Below are 17,743 nucleotides of genomic sequence, written 5' to 3' on the forward strand. Positions count from 1 at the left end.
CATTTGTTTTGTTTTTTTAATAAATATCAGCCAATTGCTTTTTTTCCCTTTGAGTTCTTAATATTTAAAGTGTATCATATTAAGAACTTACTTCATTATTACAAAGGTTCAAATTGATTCTATGAATGTCACATCCTTAAGATGTCACCTGTTGAAAATTCAGCTTTGTCTCACCTTTTCTTTGGTAGCATCTATTAAATTTTAACTGACCAACATAGGGAGTTAACCTTCTCAATTCTGGCCACGGATTGCATAAAAATCATGTTTGCCTTGTTTTAATATATATTTCTTAATATTCCTTCCTTGAAATTCTCTTCCAGAAAGAAATTATGCTCACCTAAAGACCTGCTGAGTATTTAACTTCAGCCCTGCTTTATTTGTTACTTGTTACTTGAAAATGTTTAGTAAGACACATGACTGTTTAAGATGAAATACCTTGCATCAATAGATACAATATTTTTTGACTGAAATACATTAAAGGCAGTCCTCAACTTACTATCATGTTTTCAGCAACGGTTCAGCCTTATGATGGTGCTGAATATGACTGGTCCTCTTGAGTTCTTGCCATTGCAACATTCCCGTGGTCACGTGATTGCTACCTGGGTGCTTGGCAACTGGCTCACGTTTGCAGTTTGTTGCAGTCCTCTGCAATCGTGTGGTTGCCATTCATGGCCTTCCCTGTCAGCTTCCCTAGAAAGTCAATGGGAAAGCTGGCAGGGAAGGTCACAGTTTGTGGTAATAAGTTTCCCCCCTCCCTGAGCCTCTCTGCGCTTTTCTCTCACCCTGGTGCAACTTCCCCAGCCATCGGTCCACTTCCTCAAACCCTTGTGCACCCTCCTCAATTCTCACTACATCTCCCTTGCATCCCCTCTCACACTCTCCCTGAGCCTTGTGGTGACTCCCTCACACCATCCTCAACCCTCACCCACTTCCTCGCACTTTCCTCCACCCAGCAATTTAGGTGCCTGCCAGCCTGCTGGGTCTTGCAACTTCCTGCCAGTTTCTCCATTAACTAGGTTGTGGGACGCCAGCAGGAAGTTGTCTTGCCTAACAACTGCATTGCTTAGCAACAGGAGTTCCGATTTCAAGTGTTATAATAAGTCGAGGACTACCTGTATACTTTTTAGATGGTACTGTAATTTCTAATAATAACAACAATAATAATAGCAACAACAACAACAACAACAACATAATAATAATAATAATAATAATAATAATAATAATAATAATAATAATAATAATAATAATAATAATAATAATAATAATAATAATAATAATAATAATAATAAAAAAGTTGGAAGGGACTTGGAGGTCATCTAGTCCAACCCCCTGCTCAGGCAGGAAAACCTACACCATTTCAGACAAATGGCTGTCCAGTATCCTGCAACACTGTGAAATGTGACCTTTTTTTTCTCTTTATATATAAATCAGAGCCTGATATACTCAAGCTTTCAGTGACAGGCCGCCACTTAAAATACATACATTTTCTGTAATTGGTAATACTGTGCCTATTCATATTTTCTGAATATAATACTTTTATGAAGCTAAAAGCAAATTAAAATAACATGTGCATGTGAGCAAGGCTTGAAATTAACATACTATATGCTCTAACAGCACTAGTGTACAAAGGTGTGTTTGTACTTCTTTGCTTCATTGTCTACAACTTGCCGTTGATAAACTACCCTTTTCCCCAAAGAATAACATATACACTGTAGTAGTAGAAAATACTTATAATTCTGAAGAGACTGGAGGATAAAAGTTGCCTGCTATATGTTGTGTCTAAAAAAATTTCAAGCAATTCATGAAGTGTAACATTGGTTTAATTTAAAAAATGTGTTATTTAATCAATTTTCTCCCCTTTCTTCTAAAGGTGCTCTTACAGAGTGCTACGATGAACTGGGAAACAGATACCAGCTTCCTGTCTACTGCCTTGCTCCACCCATCAACATGATAGAAGAGAAGGGTGATCTAGAGACTCTGGATTTTCCGGATCCGCCGCCTAACTCCGGTCATGAATGCCAGCTTCGTTTACGCCTCTCAACAGGCAAAGACCTCAAACTTGTGGTCCGCAGTATGGACACTGTGTATCACATGAAGAGACGACTTCACACAGTGGAAGGGGTAGAACCTAGAAGTCAGCGATGGTTTTTTTCAGGCCGGCCACTCGCAGACAAAATGAAACTGGAGGAACTGAAAATACCAAGGGATTATGTGGTGCAAGTAATTGTGAGCCAGCCCTTAACAAATCCTGTCTTGGTGGAGAACTGATTTTTGCCTATATGCCTCTTCTTCCCTTTCCCTGCTCTTTGATCATGTGGGAACTTTTTCACTTTCCATCCTCTCCTACAAATGGTTTGGTTCCAAGCAATGACCAGCAAACCCTCCATCTGTGATGGAATTTAGGTAAAAACACACATAATCAAATATACGCACACACAAATCTATGTATAAACACACAGTCCCTGTTTCTAAACTATACTTGGGGGTTTTGTTCAATTTAGTATTTCTTGACACCACTCTTAGCAAAGTAAATGGAAAAATGTTTGTGATAGAGTGAGACTGAAATTCAAGGTAGATAAAGCTGAAACTAAGCTTTGAACTGTAAGTGATGTATTGATCCATGAAGGTGAAAAGCACTTTTTTAAAGGATTAAACCAAATTGAACTGTTTCATGAAATCAGTGTCACTTATAGTTCAGCTGATCATTGTAGCTCCCCTGGTTAATCTAGCATGCTGTGATATTTGTAGGGGTTGTTTCTATTAGGGTTTTATTTACTGGCTCAGTAAGACTCCTGCTTAATAATGAGTAGCAAAGAACTAGAGGTACACTCCAATAATGGTATGTTCTCAATTTCAGGTTTTACTAAATGTTTTGGTACATTCCGATTTAGCAACAAATAGCAATTTGCTAGGGCTGACTTCAGGGTGTATAAATCCTGCCTTCTGAAAAATTAGGCAATAATTTATTAAATACATGAATTTCTTGTCTACTGTAAGCTGTCCACTATAAGGAAACTTGCCGTACAAATCCCTGTCACCAATAAAAGGGCCTACTAAATGTGCACTATTGTGATTGGTGAAACATCAAACATTCAAAGTACACCAGCTTGAGAAAATAAAGGCACAGGACATCTTTTATTTAATATGTTCACCTCTGATGTTTAAAATAATAGTTTTGAACCTTCTTTATCAAAAATAGCAATGAACTAATTAGGAAAAAGCACAAGCTGGTTTCATACACTTTTCTAATAAGAGTTCGGCTTGCTTGATAGCATTTTTACCCACTGATATTTGTATTTTCTTGCTATAATCAAGACTGAGGTTTTTATTCCTACTCAAATTAAATATACATATGTATGTACACACACACATGCATACACTGCCATTGTACACAGAATGAGAGAAAGTGATGCAAAAGGATTTGAAAAAAAAAGCCTCACTAGCAGGTGAAAATATTATAGACTGTATAACACTAGATCTTTCAAATATTCCATTAGACCCATAAGTACATTTTGGGGGATTCTGCATTGCATGTATATTTATGTTTTCCCTGAATCCATAAATAAGTTGTAGAGATGGAAGCTTGCATTAAGACTGGATTCATTTAGTTTGTAAAAGCAGCATATATACCCCATAAACTTTTAAATAAGAGAGCATCTTTCAAATGCTCTTATCTTCCATCACACCTGTTCATACTTATGCATTTAACAGTGTATAAACAGTGCCTGTGGCAAATAGATTATAACTTTCTATAGTCGATAGATTTTAAATGACGTCATTTATCTAGAGTTCAATGTGAATCTTAGCAATATCATACAGGATTTTCCCTTTAGAATCTGAAGGTAAGACATTCTTTAGAGGCGTTAGGTACAGTATATATCCTTTTAAGAGTGCTTTGAGCAAAATTAGTAATGATTCTCTCTAGAATAATAAAATAAATTTGGAGAATGGCACTGGCCAGGTATATCAGAACAGTTAGCATACTCATCAAATATGTTATTTTAAAATGGGGCATGACATGCTCCTTGATTCTGACATGGTCCTGTGCTTGGTAGTAAGGTCATCATCTCTGACACCACTTTTGCTGGCTAAATACCAAATCTGATTTATCTTTATGCACATGGACCTTACAGTTACAAAACTTCTAGTTTTGATTAAGTTGATCTTTTTTTAAAAGATACAATGTGAACTATCCCGTTTTTTTAAAATTTGGAAATAAGTTTTTATATTTACATGAATGTATCATGCATCAGAACTATAGAACTCTTCTGGCCATTGTCTATTACTGTCTGATATTTCTATGTAGATTAGGGTCAGTTAGTAATTAAAATGTTTTCATAGAAATATTCAGTAAACAGTAACGGTTTTCAAAATGTTGATTAAGTTTCCCATTTCCTGAAACTAATATTAAGAGCTCAACAATCATTGAATGAATTCAAAATTTTGCATATCACTAGGAATACTTTTTAATATTGTGACTAAATGAAGTAAGGTCTGGATATGCTTTAAGTGAAATTTAAATATCTACAATGTTAGAATTTTCATTTATTTGGGCAGTGCTTGGATAAGGTATATGCACAACCTTTTGTGCAAGTTACGGGATTACACACCAGGAAAACTATGACAAAATTTATTATTTAGCACTTTTTCCCCCCAGGACTATTTAGAAAAGGGAGAAAAATTTCAGCTATTAAGGAAAAAGTGAAAGCATATATAGTCTGATGATTTTTGTAACTATTTCCCTTTTTTATGTATTCACCCAGTTCATCGAATTAAGTTTGATTGTCCCTCAGTGAATTATATTTACAGTAGTACTGCTGCCTCAAATATGGAGATAGGGACGGTGGAATCAGCACAAATGAAGTGAGCACCAGCTCCTTCCTATCATTGGCAATCACTCAACTCTGTAGGAAAAATATGACAGGCAAATCTATCCAGTATGAGCATTGTCAATTAATAAGTAAATCAAAAGAGCAAAGAACAGCCACTGCTTCCTTTCCTTTTTCTCTTCATTGAGACTAGAGAGTTGTCCTGTTGTTCAGAGAAGGAAGTTGATGCTTTTCAGTGTTGATGCATCAGCATTCAGTTGTGGATCCTCAACAGCTGCCCAAGAATGCTGGCCAACATGATTATAGGCTTTTTAGAATTACTCTAATAATTTTGTAAAAAAAACAATAACATTTGGAATATAGCTGGCTGTAAAGTGTTCATCAGTAACCATACTGTTCTGAAGTAACAACCACCAGAATACATTAGAATAGTTTCTGTATTGCTCACAGCCCCTAGTGGGCTTTCATGAACAGAATGCACATTGGGACAATTTTTTAATGCTCTTTTTCATTTTTCTCTAACATGTTTATAAATCAGCATGGAAGACACATTGCAGGACGTTCCCTGAAAAAATGAAGGATACTGCTCTTACAATTAGAATAGAATATTTTGGAGGAAAAAATGAATTATCCATAAAGTTAGAATTCGGTTAACACCAACAAAAGGTCCATTTGGGGCAAGTGCATGATAATTTAGTTAACTTCTTTTGCACTGATATAAGAGCTTCTATTCACAAATAAGGGATATTTAATATCTGGTTTAATTCATAAGTATCATGAATAATTTTTACCTTGAATACAAATTGTTTCTCAGAACAAAGGAAGAGTCTGGTGAGTGTATTATTTCTTTCTTTTTCTGCTCCAGAGAAGTTATTTTAAAGATTATAGTTTATAATATATCGTTACCACCCTCATCCAACTTTTAGTAAATAATAAGCTTACTATAGGTTTTTAATTTTGTTAATCTGCAAGACAGAACAATTTCATTTGTTGCTTTAACAGAAGTTCAAGCAAGCACTGTATTAAACTGTATTTGTGTGTAGTCCGGATTCTGATTCGCTGCCAGCTCAGTGTCTACAAAATGTGCCTCCCTCTCCACTCCTATGTAAGAAAGTATACATTATAACAATATAATATTTGGCCGAGTTATCAAAAGCAAACAACCATTTTCCTAATAGCCATATCAAATTCCCACAACATTTCTAATTAACATTTTTTGCTGTTGAATTAGAGCTACAAATATATCCAATAATAAGTCTGTTTGTCCCCTTGTCTGGCAAAGGTGTCAGTACTATATGCTTCAGAATTAATGGATAGTCTATAATTTGTTTTTCCTGGAATAGTTTGAAAGACAAAAGGGCTTGTACTGCATTGTGTGTACAAAAACATAGCAACAAGTTAATATAAGACAGACAATGGTCACTGTGCTTCATTTATGCTGCAGAAAAGGTTGTCAAGAAGATTAAGGAAATAGTCATATAAAAATGATTATAATTCTCTCATCTGTAAAGAGATGTTCAAGAAATAATCTGATAAGAAAAATAGAGTAATATACTGTGTTTTAAAAGTAAATTGATGGGTAAATCCCTCAGTTTTATTAATAGTATGGTTTCACAATTCATTCCTCATAAATCATTAGGATTTATACTTAGATGGTAAAAGCAATATATTTAGTTGGGAGATTATGTTTGTTTGATAACATATGATATAAACAACTGACAAGGTGCAGAAAAGATCTTACGTAAGTGCTTTCATTCCTTAAACGTTCAAACCCAAAGATAAGATTAATGTAACAGATGTGAACAAGTACACATGTAGGTACAATGAAAGCATTGGCATTCTAGTGCTGAGATTTTTCTTGTTTCATTTTGAATGTTATAATCATGTACATCACTTGAAATTCTTTGGGTTCTAACACAAAAAGTAATATTTATTTCATTTTTACATGATCATGCATTCTTAGGTAGTGTTTGCTTATGATTATATGGAGCTTTCCTTGAAGTGCAGTTTCTTCATCAATCTAGCAATGTACTTCACTTGCAAATGCCTCCCAAGTGTGCTTTTAAAAATCCATTTCAATCAAACAAAATGTAAATAGCAGAAAGAAATGCTGTGTATGGGAGATACAGGAATGAACCATTCTACATTTTCAACATTTTACTCAAAGCAACAGAATATTAAACTAATGCTAGCAATTTCTATTGGTTGGCATCCATGTTCCCAAGTTTAGTTGGCTAATTTTTTAAAAAATGATGTAGTCATGAAGTATTCTTTCTTTAATTCAGCTCTTTTGTTTCCTTCCATCTCTTCCATCTCATTTTGAGAGTGGAATATTTGAAGGCATATCAGTAAATGTATAGAACTAAAAAGTATAAAAGTGGGGGAGGGGTTTCCTTTGAGTTTGCTCCATAATTAAGTTTGAACAACAGTGATGGGTTTCATGCATTAGCAATCCATGAAAAATTATGTTCATGCCTTCTGATTAAGGTCACGGGTTAAATATTTCTGGAAATAGTGCAGATGGTTTGCAAACCAGAAGTATGTTGTCAAACACAAAATCCAAACATTGTTTTTATGGAGAATAGTAAAAATGCATCTTTTTGATCCCTTTTTCTTTCCTGGTAGTTAAATCAAGCCAAAGATGGAAGTCAACTTAAATGAGTTTTTTTTTTGTTTTTTTTATTTGAACTCACAGATATACAAACCATTTTTGGGGCTTTAACTGAAATAATGAAATTGCCTTCTATCAAGGGCCTTTGTTGTGCCTCTCTTCTCCATATCCTGGGAATGTCAAGAAACTGGAGACAGCCTTTCGAGCTGTTTTGCATTAGGCAGCTGGCAGTTTATAATGACACTCTTTTCTGATGTGCTGAGCAAAGGACTCAAGTTTAATGTCCTATTTGCCTCATGGTAGTGGCTTCCAAAGATGGCTGGTACCATCAATTTGTATTTCTTGAATAAAATATCTTCTCTTTTCTGGTAAATCCTTTTTTGTACACTGTTTGTTGTGTGCCATGTATCTAAAAAGCATTCATGTTCTACAAATGGTTAGCAATTCAGTACCAGTACACAATTTCAGTGGCTAAAAAGAAAGAGGAATTACAGTGATGTGACACCTTTTCTTCCTGTAACTTTTATAAAATTAAAAAAAATTAACTTTATGCATGGATTGTATGGACCTTTTTAAGAGATTTTTTTTATTAGCCCAAGAATAAATTCTTGCTTTCTCTGAAAAGCAAGAGATCTCTGAGCACAAATAGTTCTGTTTGAACAGTGAAACTATAAATGAAACTTTTTGATTTCAAAAAGGTAGAAATGTATATTATAGAATTCTGTGTTAAAAAGAAAAAAGAAATGCCTTTTAGTTATTTGGGGAGGGTTAAACAATAAAGATAATACAGGATATGTCTTGTTTTAAAACACAAGTTCTGTGTTCTTTCTCTCTTAAACTAGAGCTAAATTATTTAGTGGTTGTTTCTGTCCTGCCTTGCCGGAGTCTGTAGGTCAGCAAATGCCCTTGTACAGTATATATTATTATAGCAATGCACTATGCCTAATTGAAAATTCTGAATCTGTTTAGAGCATTCATAATACTGGTTGCATAGTATCATTACTCCCTTGTGTCATTTTCAGTTTCTACCTGAGAGTACAAAGAATATGAGTGGGAAGATTTTCGTCAGAAAGATCCCACAACCATTGATCATTTTTAGTCAGCAAATCCTTCATTGCTAATTTGAATATAGAAGTGCCGTGATTATGTCCATGAATGAATATTTAACACATTTGCATCTACCTTAAGATTTCCATTTTGCTTGCTTGCTGTTCTTTTTAGTCCACTTTTCAATTACCATCTTCCAAACCCTTCCTTTTTTCTCTGGATGATAAAATCTATAGTCGATGTTTTTTTGGTTTTTATTTACCATGATGTTTGTGAAATACTTCTTAAAAGTCACACATATGAAAAGTAGTACAGAGTTCAAAAGGTGATAGTGGGTTTTTTCAGGTATGTCCCCGTTTGGAAGAAAAAAATTCCAACTGTACTACTTTACATAAAAATGTGCCAAGAAGCCACAGCAGCTGCCAGCATGCATATAAATTAAAATGTATGTGAACTTCTAATATTTTAGAAATATGTTAGGTACTTCAGTGCAAAAAATCAGGACAAAGTTTCGATACTATGATGGAAATTCAGACTGACCCTGACATTCTTCCCCTAAATGAAATGTGGTTCAATACTGTCTATTCTAAACAAATGGGAAAGTCCTTTTGCAATTAAAAAAAACTTCTTTTGAAAACTACTCATGTTTGAAATGTTTATAGTTTTCACATAACTCTTGGACATACTAGTTTATTTCTATATAAGTATCTCTATAAAGGGATAGCAATATCTATTTGAGCACTTTCCTTAAGTGTAGTGCCTAGAATCTATTTATATTCCATGGATATTTGTAGTAGGCCACAATATGTTCTTTTTAGACGTGCAGTCAATCTAAACGAAGTCAAAGGGAAAGTGTTGAATCCTGCAAATGTATAGTTGTGGACGTGGAAGATCAGACAATGAATCAGTTGGGGGGTAACGGCATTAAAAGGAGTTAGTTTTGGCCTTAAGCAACTCCAGGCTGGTTGGGATGATCGGCCATGTTAAATAAAGAAAACCAAAAAAGATAGGTGGGAGGATGGGTGTTTTGATTTCTCAAACTAGCCTAGAGCTCTGGACATTCATTCATCCATTCTAGATCAAGGTGTCCCATCTTATCCTGGCCTTTTTAAATATTGTCCATGCAATTCTTCCATTTTTCTAATAAGCACACAGTTCATCCCAATAAGTGATCGGTTGTTTCTTGATTCTCAGCCTTCTTTTTTTACTTTTTGAAAAATAGGTTATACTTTAAAAGGTGCTTTATTCTTTAAAGAACACAGAATATTTCCATAACACAACACCCCATCTTATTATTGCTCACTTATATCTTGTGATTGTTTTGAACATTTTGCAAGGTTTTCTTAGCATCCTTTTGGTTCAATTTGCTGAATCTTGGACAGCTGACATAGATTAATTCTATATGCTGTTAGAACTTCTTGTTCTGTTTAAATCTGGTACGCTCAGTATACTCCTCTTCTGCTTCAACTTCACCTGCAGCTTTCGCCATCTCTTTCTTCAGTTTATCTTTTGCTTTCCTCTGTTGTCTATCAATGCAGAAGATCGTAAACATTCTAAACTCCTTGTAGTTCAATTGCTAATGGAGCAAAACATAATAGTATTTTAGTGGAATATTGACAGGCTTATAAAGTACAGTGGTACCTTGGTACTCAACTACTTTGAAACTCATAGAATTTGATACTGAACACATTTTGATGTGAAAATTTTGTCCTGGTACTCATTGTTTTGGTACTCATTGTGCCTCCCAGAACCAATTAATGATGAGTAGCAAGGTACCACTGTAATCCCCAGACAGTATTTGGCTGTCTCTCTTCAAACAGTATTCTGCTTCACTCTTCCTTCTCCCTCTATTAATACTCTTCAAACTAAATCTCAAAAGTCCACAGAACTGCCCGAATACAATACCAACCATTCATCCTTTTACAAAGGAAAATAGTCTTGCCTCACCATTCTATATACAAAAATAAATTGGATTGGAAGGTGCATCTTGCTTCGATATTTACAATTTTTTGCCTAAGCTCTCCATTTGTAAGCGTACTGAAGTAACAGTTGACTATAGCCTTCCAACCAGCTATTAGAAGCTGCATCACCCAAACTCAGTGGATGGATCTTCTCCAGTGCATGCTGGAGTTGACTTCTGGAAAGGGCCATCTTATAAAAAGTTGAAACCGAGTAAGCTAATAAACTTTTTTGAGCTTGAAGTTTCATATAATCTTAACAAAGAGACAAATAGAATTTCTTGTGAATTTTACAGAATTTGCAAGTAAGCCACTGAATCTTAAACATGAATCAGGTTCAGAGCTTCCATTCTTTAAATTAATGAAACTTGGTTGCAATATGAGGGTCAGAAATTTCAATGTCAGTGAATGCTGCCATGTTGATACAAGAAGGGATGCCACGTTACCAAGATCCTTCTCAGCATTCACAGGAACTTAAATCATGTTACACATGGCTGACAGGTTAGAAAGGATAATCATGCCTTCTTAAAATCACTAAACCCTTTCAGTGCACCAATTTGAACATTCCGTATTTGTATATAAATAAAGTGTGGAACTATTCACAGAGATACAAGGCAAAAATAGTAAAATTTTGAGCATGAAATAACAAGCCAAAAATTATCCCAAAATACATCGTGCTTGCTACAAAATTAACTTTGTTTTTTTTCCCCCCAACTAGTCCTGGCTAAAACACACTCTGGTTTACTATGATATTTAAACATAGCAGAGGGACTAACATACAAAGAGGATATAAGTTTTTGGTGGGCAGCACAGTTACAATATTAGATGGGGTTGCTTCTGGCTAACAAAAGATACTGAGATGTCACAGCTGGGAAGGAGGAACCTGTCTCCTGTGTTCATCATATTGGATTACCTCATCACCTGAGATGTCAAAGTCCTTGAATATTTGACTCAGCTCAGTCTTTCTGACATTGAAAAGGAAGCGTGTGGCCTGGAACTCTGCTGGAGCAACTGTATGGCCCCCATCAATGTCCAGCAACTCAAAAACAGCGTGAGAATGACGATACATGAACTGTTTTTCAAGATGGTTCTGGTCAAAGACAGAAAGGCAAGAACAGCAATTAAGAGCTGCTGCTCTAGTCTCTTCAAACATTAAAACTAAACATTATTGATAGATATCAGAAAAAATAACTTGAGATGCTTCTATAATGGCAATCTGAATGTGAACAAGAGCAAATCTCATGGATGAGAACAGGATTTGAAACCCTTTTCTGTGATGGCTTGATGCCTGGGCTTTCAGTGATAAGATTTAATGAGAGGTGTGATTAGGGATAATTATACAAAGAGGCCAAATTTTTTTAAGAAGTTAGGTTGTAGACCATAGGATATCTTTCAGACAGGAAGACTTCAACAGAACGTTGGTTTGTGTTCATGTAATGCATATCTAAAACAAAGCAAAAAAAACCCGTTATCTTATGGGGGGGGGGAAACAGGCATTTCGGCTTCTCGCATTCTTAAATCTAAATAACACTGTGCACAGTTAGTCCTCATTTACCAACTCGATTCGGAACCATTCAAAGTTGTGATGGCAGTGAATAAGTGGTAATGACCAGTCCTTGAAATTCTGACCATTGTAGCACCCTACAGTCACATAATTGTGATTTGAGCGTACGGGAACTGGATCACACTTAGCAATAGTTGCAGCATTCTGCATTCATGAGCTAGCTGTTTGTGGCTTTCCTTGCTGGCTTCCCTGATGTAAAGTCAAAGCAGAAGCTGTCAGGGAAGGTTGCTAGTTGCCCTGGCAAGTTCTGCTAGCTTTTCTGCACTCATACCCACTGCCCCATGCATCCCAGTCTTCCTACACTTGTGTGTGGCCTGTTCCAGACTTCCCAAGGCCTCCCTCCCACATAATATCCCCTGCAGCACCATCACACTCCTCACCTGGCTCTTCCATCATTTCCCACTTAACAATCTGTGCATCTTGGGGTTACGAAGGTAACTGGGACCGCCAGGATCGCTGTTGCTAGGCAATGCTTTACAACTGCATAGCTTAGTGACAGCAAACCTGGTCCCAATTACCATGTAACCCGAGGACTATCTATATAGAAAAATTCATTACCTCACTATCAAATGTCATTAACTAATGGGAGAATACCCATCATTTGTTTGAACTTTGAATGGGAAAAGGTTTACACATGGTTACACTGGCAGGTATCCCAATATGTCAAAACTAGGTTTTGCCGAACTAAATATAACAAATTATATTAGAAGGCTGCACAATGAAATGGGAGGGAGCTGCTTCATGCAATTCTCTCCCCACACTTGTCAATCAGGCTACTTTTTGAACATGGGTTTAGTACTGTTTCAGAGGACCAATAAACCCATGTTTAAAAAAATAGCCTTGTAGCAGCTGACAGGTATATAAAAAGCTATACAGAGTAGAGAGAGGGAGATTCTTACTGTATGGTGCAACTGCCCATGAGTTACTTTGAGCCATACTGTACAAGCCCTCCATGTACCTGTCATATAATGGACTTGGATTTATGAAAAATGCCTCCTTTTTTAAGCTAGGGCAGGGGTAGGCAACCTTGGCTCTTTTATGACTTGTGGACTTCATAAAAGAGCCAAGGTTGCCTACCCCAAGGTTGCCTACCCCTAAGCTAGGGTACGAGTGGATACTAGTCACAAGAGAAGAATGCAAGCCTGACATTTATTTCTACCTCCACAAATCATGATTTGTACAGTTAAGAGCATATCTAAAATATTTACAGTTAACTTATTTACTAGCGGTAGGTGACCGCTTATAGTCTCTTCATCTGAAGCAAAAAACTTCCTTATTCCACCTTAGCATTTAAAAATAAAATTGCTACTAGTTCAGCTAAATACAATTCAGGCATAGTTCACACACTGTGTAAATGGCAATTTTTGCTAATTTTGACTTTGAATAAGATGACATGCTGACACATCAGTCTCAGTTGATCTTGCCTTCTGTCAACAGGAGCCACATGCCCAAATTGTAGAAGCTCATATCATGGTTTGTTTCTACCAGTTCCTAAACTGACATCCCAGACTAGTGTCTATCCTATAAACCAGAATTAGAAGATACAGGTTATTCTTATATCTTCCATTGGATTCTCAGGGAAAAATCTGCCAAGGATTCTGACTTAAATTATATGAGAAAACTTGTCAATTGATTCCCATAGAAGCATCAACCAAGGAGGAGCAGGTAAACACTCTGTACAGATATGTAAGCTTTTTCACTGGGAAATCATAAATGAGAAATCAGCTTGTGTGAACAATTGACTCAGAATTGTCCATCCATTTGCAGAATGGAAAATGCTTGCAGAACATATTTTTCTTCACTTACTTACCCCAAAACTCCTCTAAAAAATCCTGCTATATAAGTGAAAACTAGATTACTTGATGATAGATGGGCTTCACTGCAAAACCAAATGTTTCTTCAGTCACCTCCAGCAATCTAGCTAACTTACCTCATGGGCCATTATTATGCACACCAACATATAGAATTCGTCAAAGCCGATTTCCCCTTTGCCATCCCAATCCAGTAAATCAAAGACCAGCATGATCTGAGCTGAGGACAGATTAGTTACATGGTGAAGGAAGCGGTAAAACTGCAAATCTGAAAAATGATGTGGTGTTACGCATTGTGTGTGCAAAGGGTCGACTATAGTTAACAAGACTATTAATAATAGTATACTGTACATTTCAAAATCTCCAGATATGGGCTGCAAAAATCCAGATGATGGTACAGAACATTTTTGTTTATATCTTGTAGTAATCATCTTGATTTTTGCTAGCCAGATCTGGTAACTCTAATATATTCCAACTTGTAATACAGCAGCTAATATTGGTTGGATTAATACATAATGATTTACTGAATAAGTGATAATACGTTTCCCACAACAGAGAAGTCAAAAATCTAACAATATAATTTGGTTTACTTAAATGTTGGAATCCAGCCACTGATTAACAGCAGAACAAATAAGAGTGGTTATTAGTATCTCAAAAATCCATAAAAGACATTTTCCACATATTATTGAAAAAGTTTATTTAAAATATATAATTGAATATATGTGCATTCCTGACTCTAACTGCAACCTAAAATAATCAAAAAAATATGCTGCCTTAAATTGAATGAAGAGGCAGACATTATTGGAAACAAGTATGGAAACCAGTTTTCCTCTTCCAAATTTGGAAGCAGTCTGTCCTTTGCTCTGCTTGAGACAGTCCAATGCACTCCTATCTGGTACCTTCTAGATCAGCTGGGCCTGAAACTTCTAGAATTCCCATCCCAGTCACTACACAGTCTGGAATTCTGGGAGATTAGTTCCAAAGCATCGAGGGAACACCATGTTTGGAAAAGCTGCACCGTGAAGTTGTGAAGCAACTTCAAAGAAGTGCTTTGCTCAAAATGGCCTCAAAGAACCTCTCCCAAAGGTGTTTTTCAAAAGATAACTGGACTTTGGTTTTTTCCTTGAAGACTTTTCACTTCTCATCCAAGAAGCTTCTTCAGTTCTGGTTGAATAGTAGAGAATGGAGGGATTTATATTCTTAGCAGTCATCTGTTCGTTAGCACTCTGAAAGTCAGTTATTAGTTCTCTGAGACTTGCTAAGGCCACTTGGGGGTTTATCTGTACTCTCAGATTCACCTGAATCAGAGTACAGGAGATAGGTGGTGTCATATCCCTCTCCCTCTGTTGAGAGAGGGCTGTTCAGTTTTAACATAGGTGGCCTCTTTTACCCCTCTTTCAAACCAACGGTCCTCTTTCCTTGAAGATACACATTCTGGACACCACTTATCTCCTGTTTACAACAGAGTCCTTTCAGCAGTCCCAAGAAGGTTCTATACCCATTTGCACGCTGATTCAGGTGAACTTGAGGCTACAGATAACCCCCCCCCCCAAGTGGCCTCAATGATAAGATGACTACTAAGAATATAACCTCTCCAATTCCTCATCAGTCTACTGATTTTTGGTCTCAGAATTGTTACAATTAGATCAACTTTGAACTCATAATTCCAGATAAGGGCTATGTTTGCATGATATATGAACCTCAGCCTAGCCAGCCATATTTAATCTAGTAAGTTGTGCAAATTCAGCTGTGTAGTTATTTTACACTTTAATCTGTCACAGTAATCCACCAAGATAACTGAGCTGAGTAAATCATGGCTGATTTAACCATAGTTCAGTGTGTCAAGGAAATAAAGCTACTGGGATAAATAAGAAAAGGTTAGTGAAATACTCTCTAAGAGAAGCATATAATGCAATCTAGTTGGGCTCATCTTTGATAGTTAATCTATGTTAAACTGTTCAACATAGCAGTATCATTTGATTTCAAGTCTGAAGATATTCAATGAGGTATATTCAGTTTTCTCTTGCTGTTGTCTTTTCAATAAAGTTGAAACACCCCCCCAATACTTAAAGATCTTCAAAAGGAAATAATACAGTAATGATAATCCTATATTTCATCATTTTTATGGACTTTTTTTTTAGCTTCCGTATCCTACTTACTATTCAAAGCGTTCTTCTTATGAACATCAAGTAGATGAAAGTAAGCTGTCAGAGCTCTGGCATTTCTGACAGATAATAAGCAGTATATTTTATCTAAGCACAGAAAATGAAAGAAGCTTTTTTGCTTCAGCCTCATCTTGCCATAGAAGAATTATATTTATATTTGGAATTCTGGAATTGACCATGGTGATGCCAACACTATAATCCCAGAATTCCACCCTGGAATTAGAACATGATGACGAAAAAGACCTTTGTGCTGTTCTACAAAGGTTTTGCACTCAAAGAACAAGGATGAATAAGAAACATTTCTGCCTTGTGTTTAATTATCTAGTATCCTAGCATCAATCTAAGCTTCTTGGTTCTTCTACAGGAGCAGTAGATTACATTCTCTCTCTCCACAGGCACCAGTGCAATGTTATTGCGACACTTTATTGGTGCTTGCTACACTCCCTTCCCCATGTAACATGTAAACAATACTTCAAGAGGAGGAAAGACATCTCCAATGCAAATTGCCAATCCCATCATCTTTATATAAACAAATGGTCTCTAAGTCCCATTATTATGATATAGGCCCTATTGGCCTTCTAAGGAAAAATGGAATGGGATTTATTTGGAAGTAGGCCTCCTGACCAGAAAAAAAAGGCAGATAAATTGGGAGCTGATAATATCTTAAGGACCTTGAGAGACTAACAAGACTTACCATTTGCATTCTGCTAAATCAGTATTTTTCAAACTTGGCAACTTTAAGATGCGTGGACTTCAATTCCCAGAATTCCCTAGCTGGCATGAATTCCAGACATGCCACTCGCTCTTCACCTTTCTCAAACATTCATTTTATGTACATTCAGTCCAGTTTTCAGTCTTTTATTGCTGAAAGGTAAGTAAATTTACTAATGAAATGCTATTATGAATCTTCTGGTTGCAGATTTAACTACTTCTTAAATTTTGCTATTTTTCTATTATACTATTGTACAATAAGAATGATCATCAGGATGTTACAAGATTGTTATTCTGTTTTCCATCTACCATATTTGCTACATAAGTGAGCTCTGAAATTCCACATAGTTCCTCTAGATGTCTCTACTAGATTATATTTATCAACATTTCTTATTTAAAAAAATAGCTAAAATATTTCAATGGATAAATTTGGATGCAAGATTAAAAATGAAATTTTTTTTTTTTTTAAAATACTGAAAAACTTGTGAGCTATGCAATAGTGGCAAATATCTGTAGCTCGGGTATAGGATGAGGGTGAAGTTTCGTTCTCCGAGCTTGTGGGTTGGTTTCCAAACATTTCGTTGCCCAGGCTAGGTAAAACATTTAAAACGCTGCTGAAGATGTTATCTAGCCTGGTAATGAAACATTGGGAAACCAACCCACAAGCTTGGAGAATGAACCTTCACCCTCAACTTGTGAGATAGCCAAATTTGACTTTCTTCTCCAAAATTTTGCCAAATTCAGGAAGAAAGACAAAACAGAATTCGGGGGGCAGTTTTCACAAGACAAGGATCTCATAGAATCAGAGTGCCAAAGCTCACAAGATGTTAATATTCAAGAAAGCACATGAATATCTTGTGAACTTTGGCACTCTGATCAGACATGTTGAAGACATGGTCTGCTTACAGGACCCTCTCAGATCATATATTGAGAATATATCTACTGTACAGATAACTTCTGAATGCCCTCCCTTATGTGATGACTAACCATGCTGGGTAGATTTACAGGAATAGAGGCCCAAACATAGGGACATAACGTGGCCCACTT

At 36.1% G+C, this 17,743-nt stretch overlaps 2 protein-coding genes across 2 annotated transcripts in view; one reads left to right on the forward strand and one right to left on the reverse strand.

Annotated features, from left to right (window-relative positions):
* UBTD2 (ubiquitin domain containing 2) overlaps nucleotides 1-2,288 on the forward strand; it is a 69,720-nt gene extending 67,432 nt beyond the window's left edge. Inside the window, exon 3 of the mRNA XM_015825756.1 lies at nucleotides 1,871-2,288. Within this exon, the coding sequence (XP_015681242.1) occupies nucleotides 1,871-2,268 (398 nt within the window). The 3' untranslated portion in view covers nucleotides 2,269-2,288. The remainder of the gene's footprint in view (nucleotides 1-1,870) is intronic.
* A 7,415-nt stretch (nucleotides 2,289-9,703) lies between these two features.
* On the reverse strand, nucleotides 9,704-16,115 carry EFCAB9 (EF-hand calcium binding domain 9). The gene is made up of 4 exons (XM_015825759.1): nucleotides 15,980-16,115; nucleotides 13,940-14,088; nucleotides 11,359-11,535; nucleotides 9,704-10,063 (listed from the first exon to the last, which is right to left on the reverse strand). Exons 1-4 carry the CDS (start codon nucleotides 16,113-16,115, stop codon nucleotides 9,896-9,898), a joined length of 630 nt encoding a protein of 209 aa, XP_015681245.1. The 3' UTR covers nucleotides 9,704-9,895.
* Nucleotides 16,116-17,743: the final 1,628 nt, after the last annotated feature.

This window comes from Protobothrops mucrosquamatus, unplaced genomic scaffold (assembly GCF_001527695.2).
Source record: "Protobothrops mucrosquamatus isolate PMUCROS unplaced genomic scaffold, P.Mucros_1.0 scaffold2792, whole genome shotgun sequence".
In the NCBI taxonomy this organism is placed as follows: Eukaryota; Metazoa; Chordata; class Lepidosauria; order Squamata; family Viperidae; genus Protobothrops; species Protobothrops mucrosquamatus.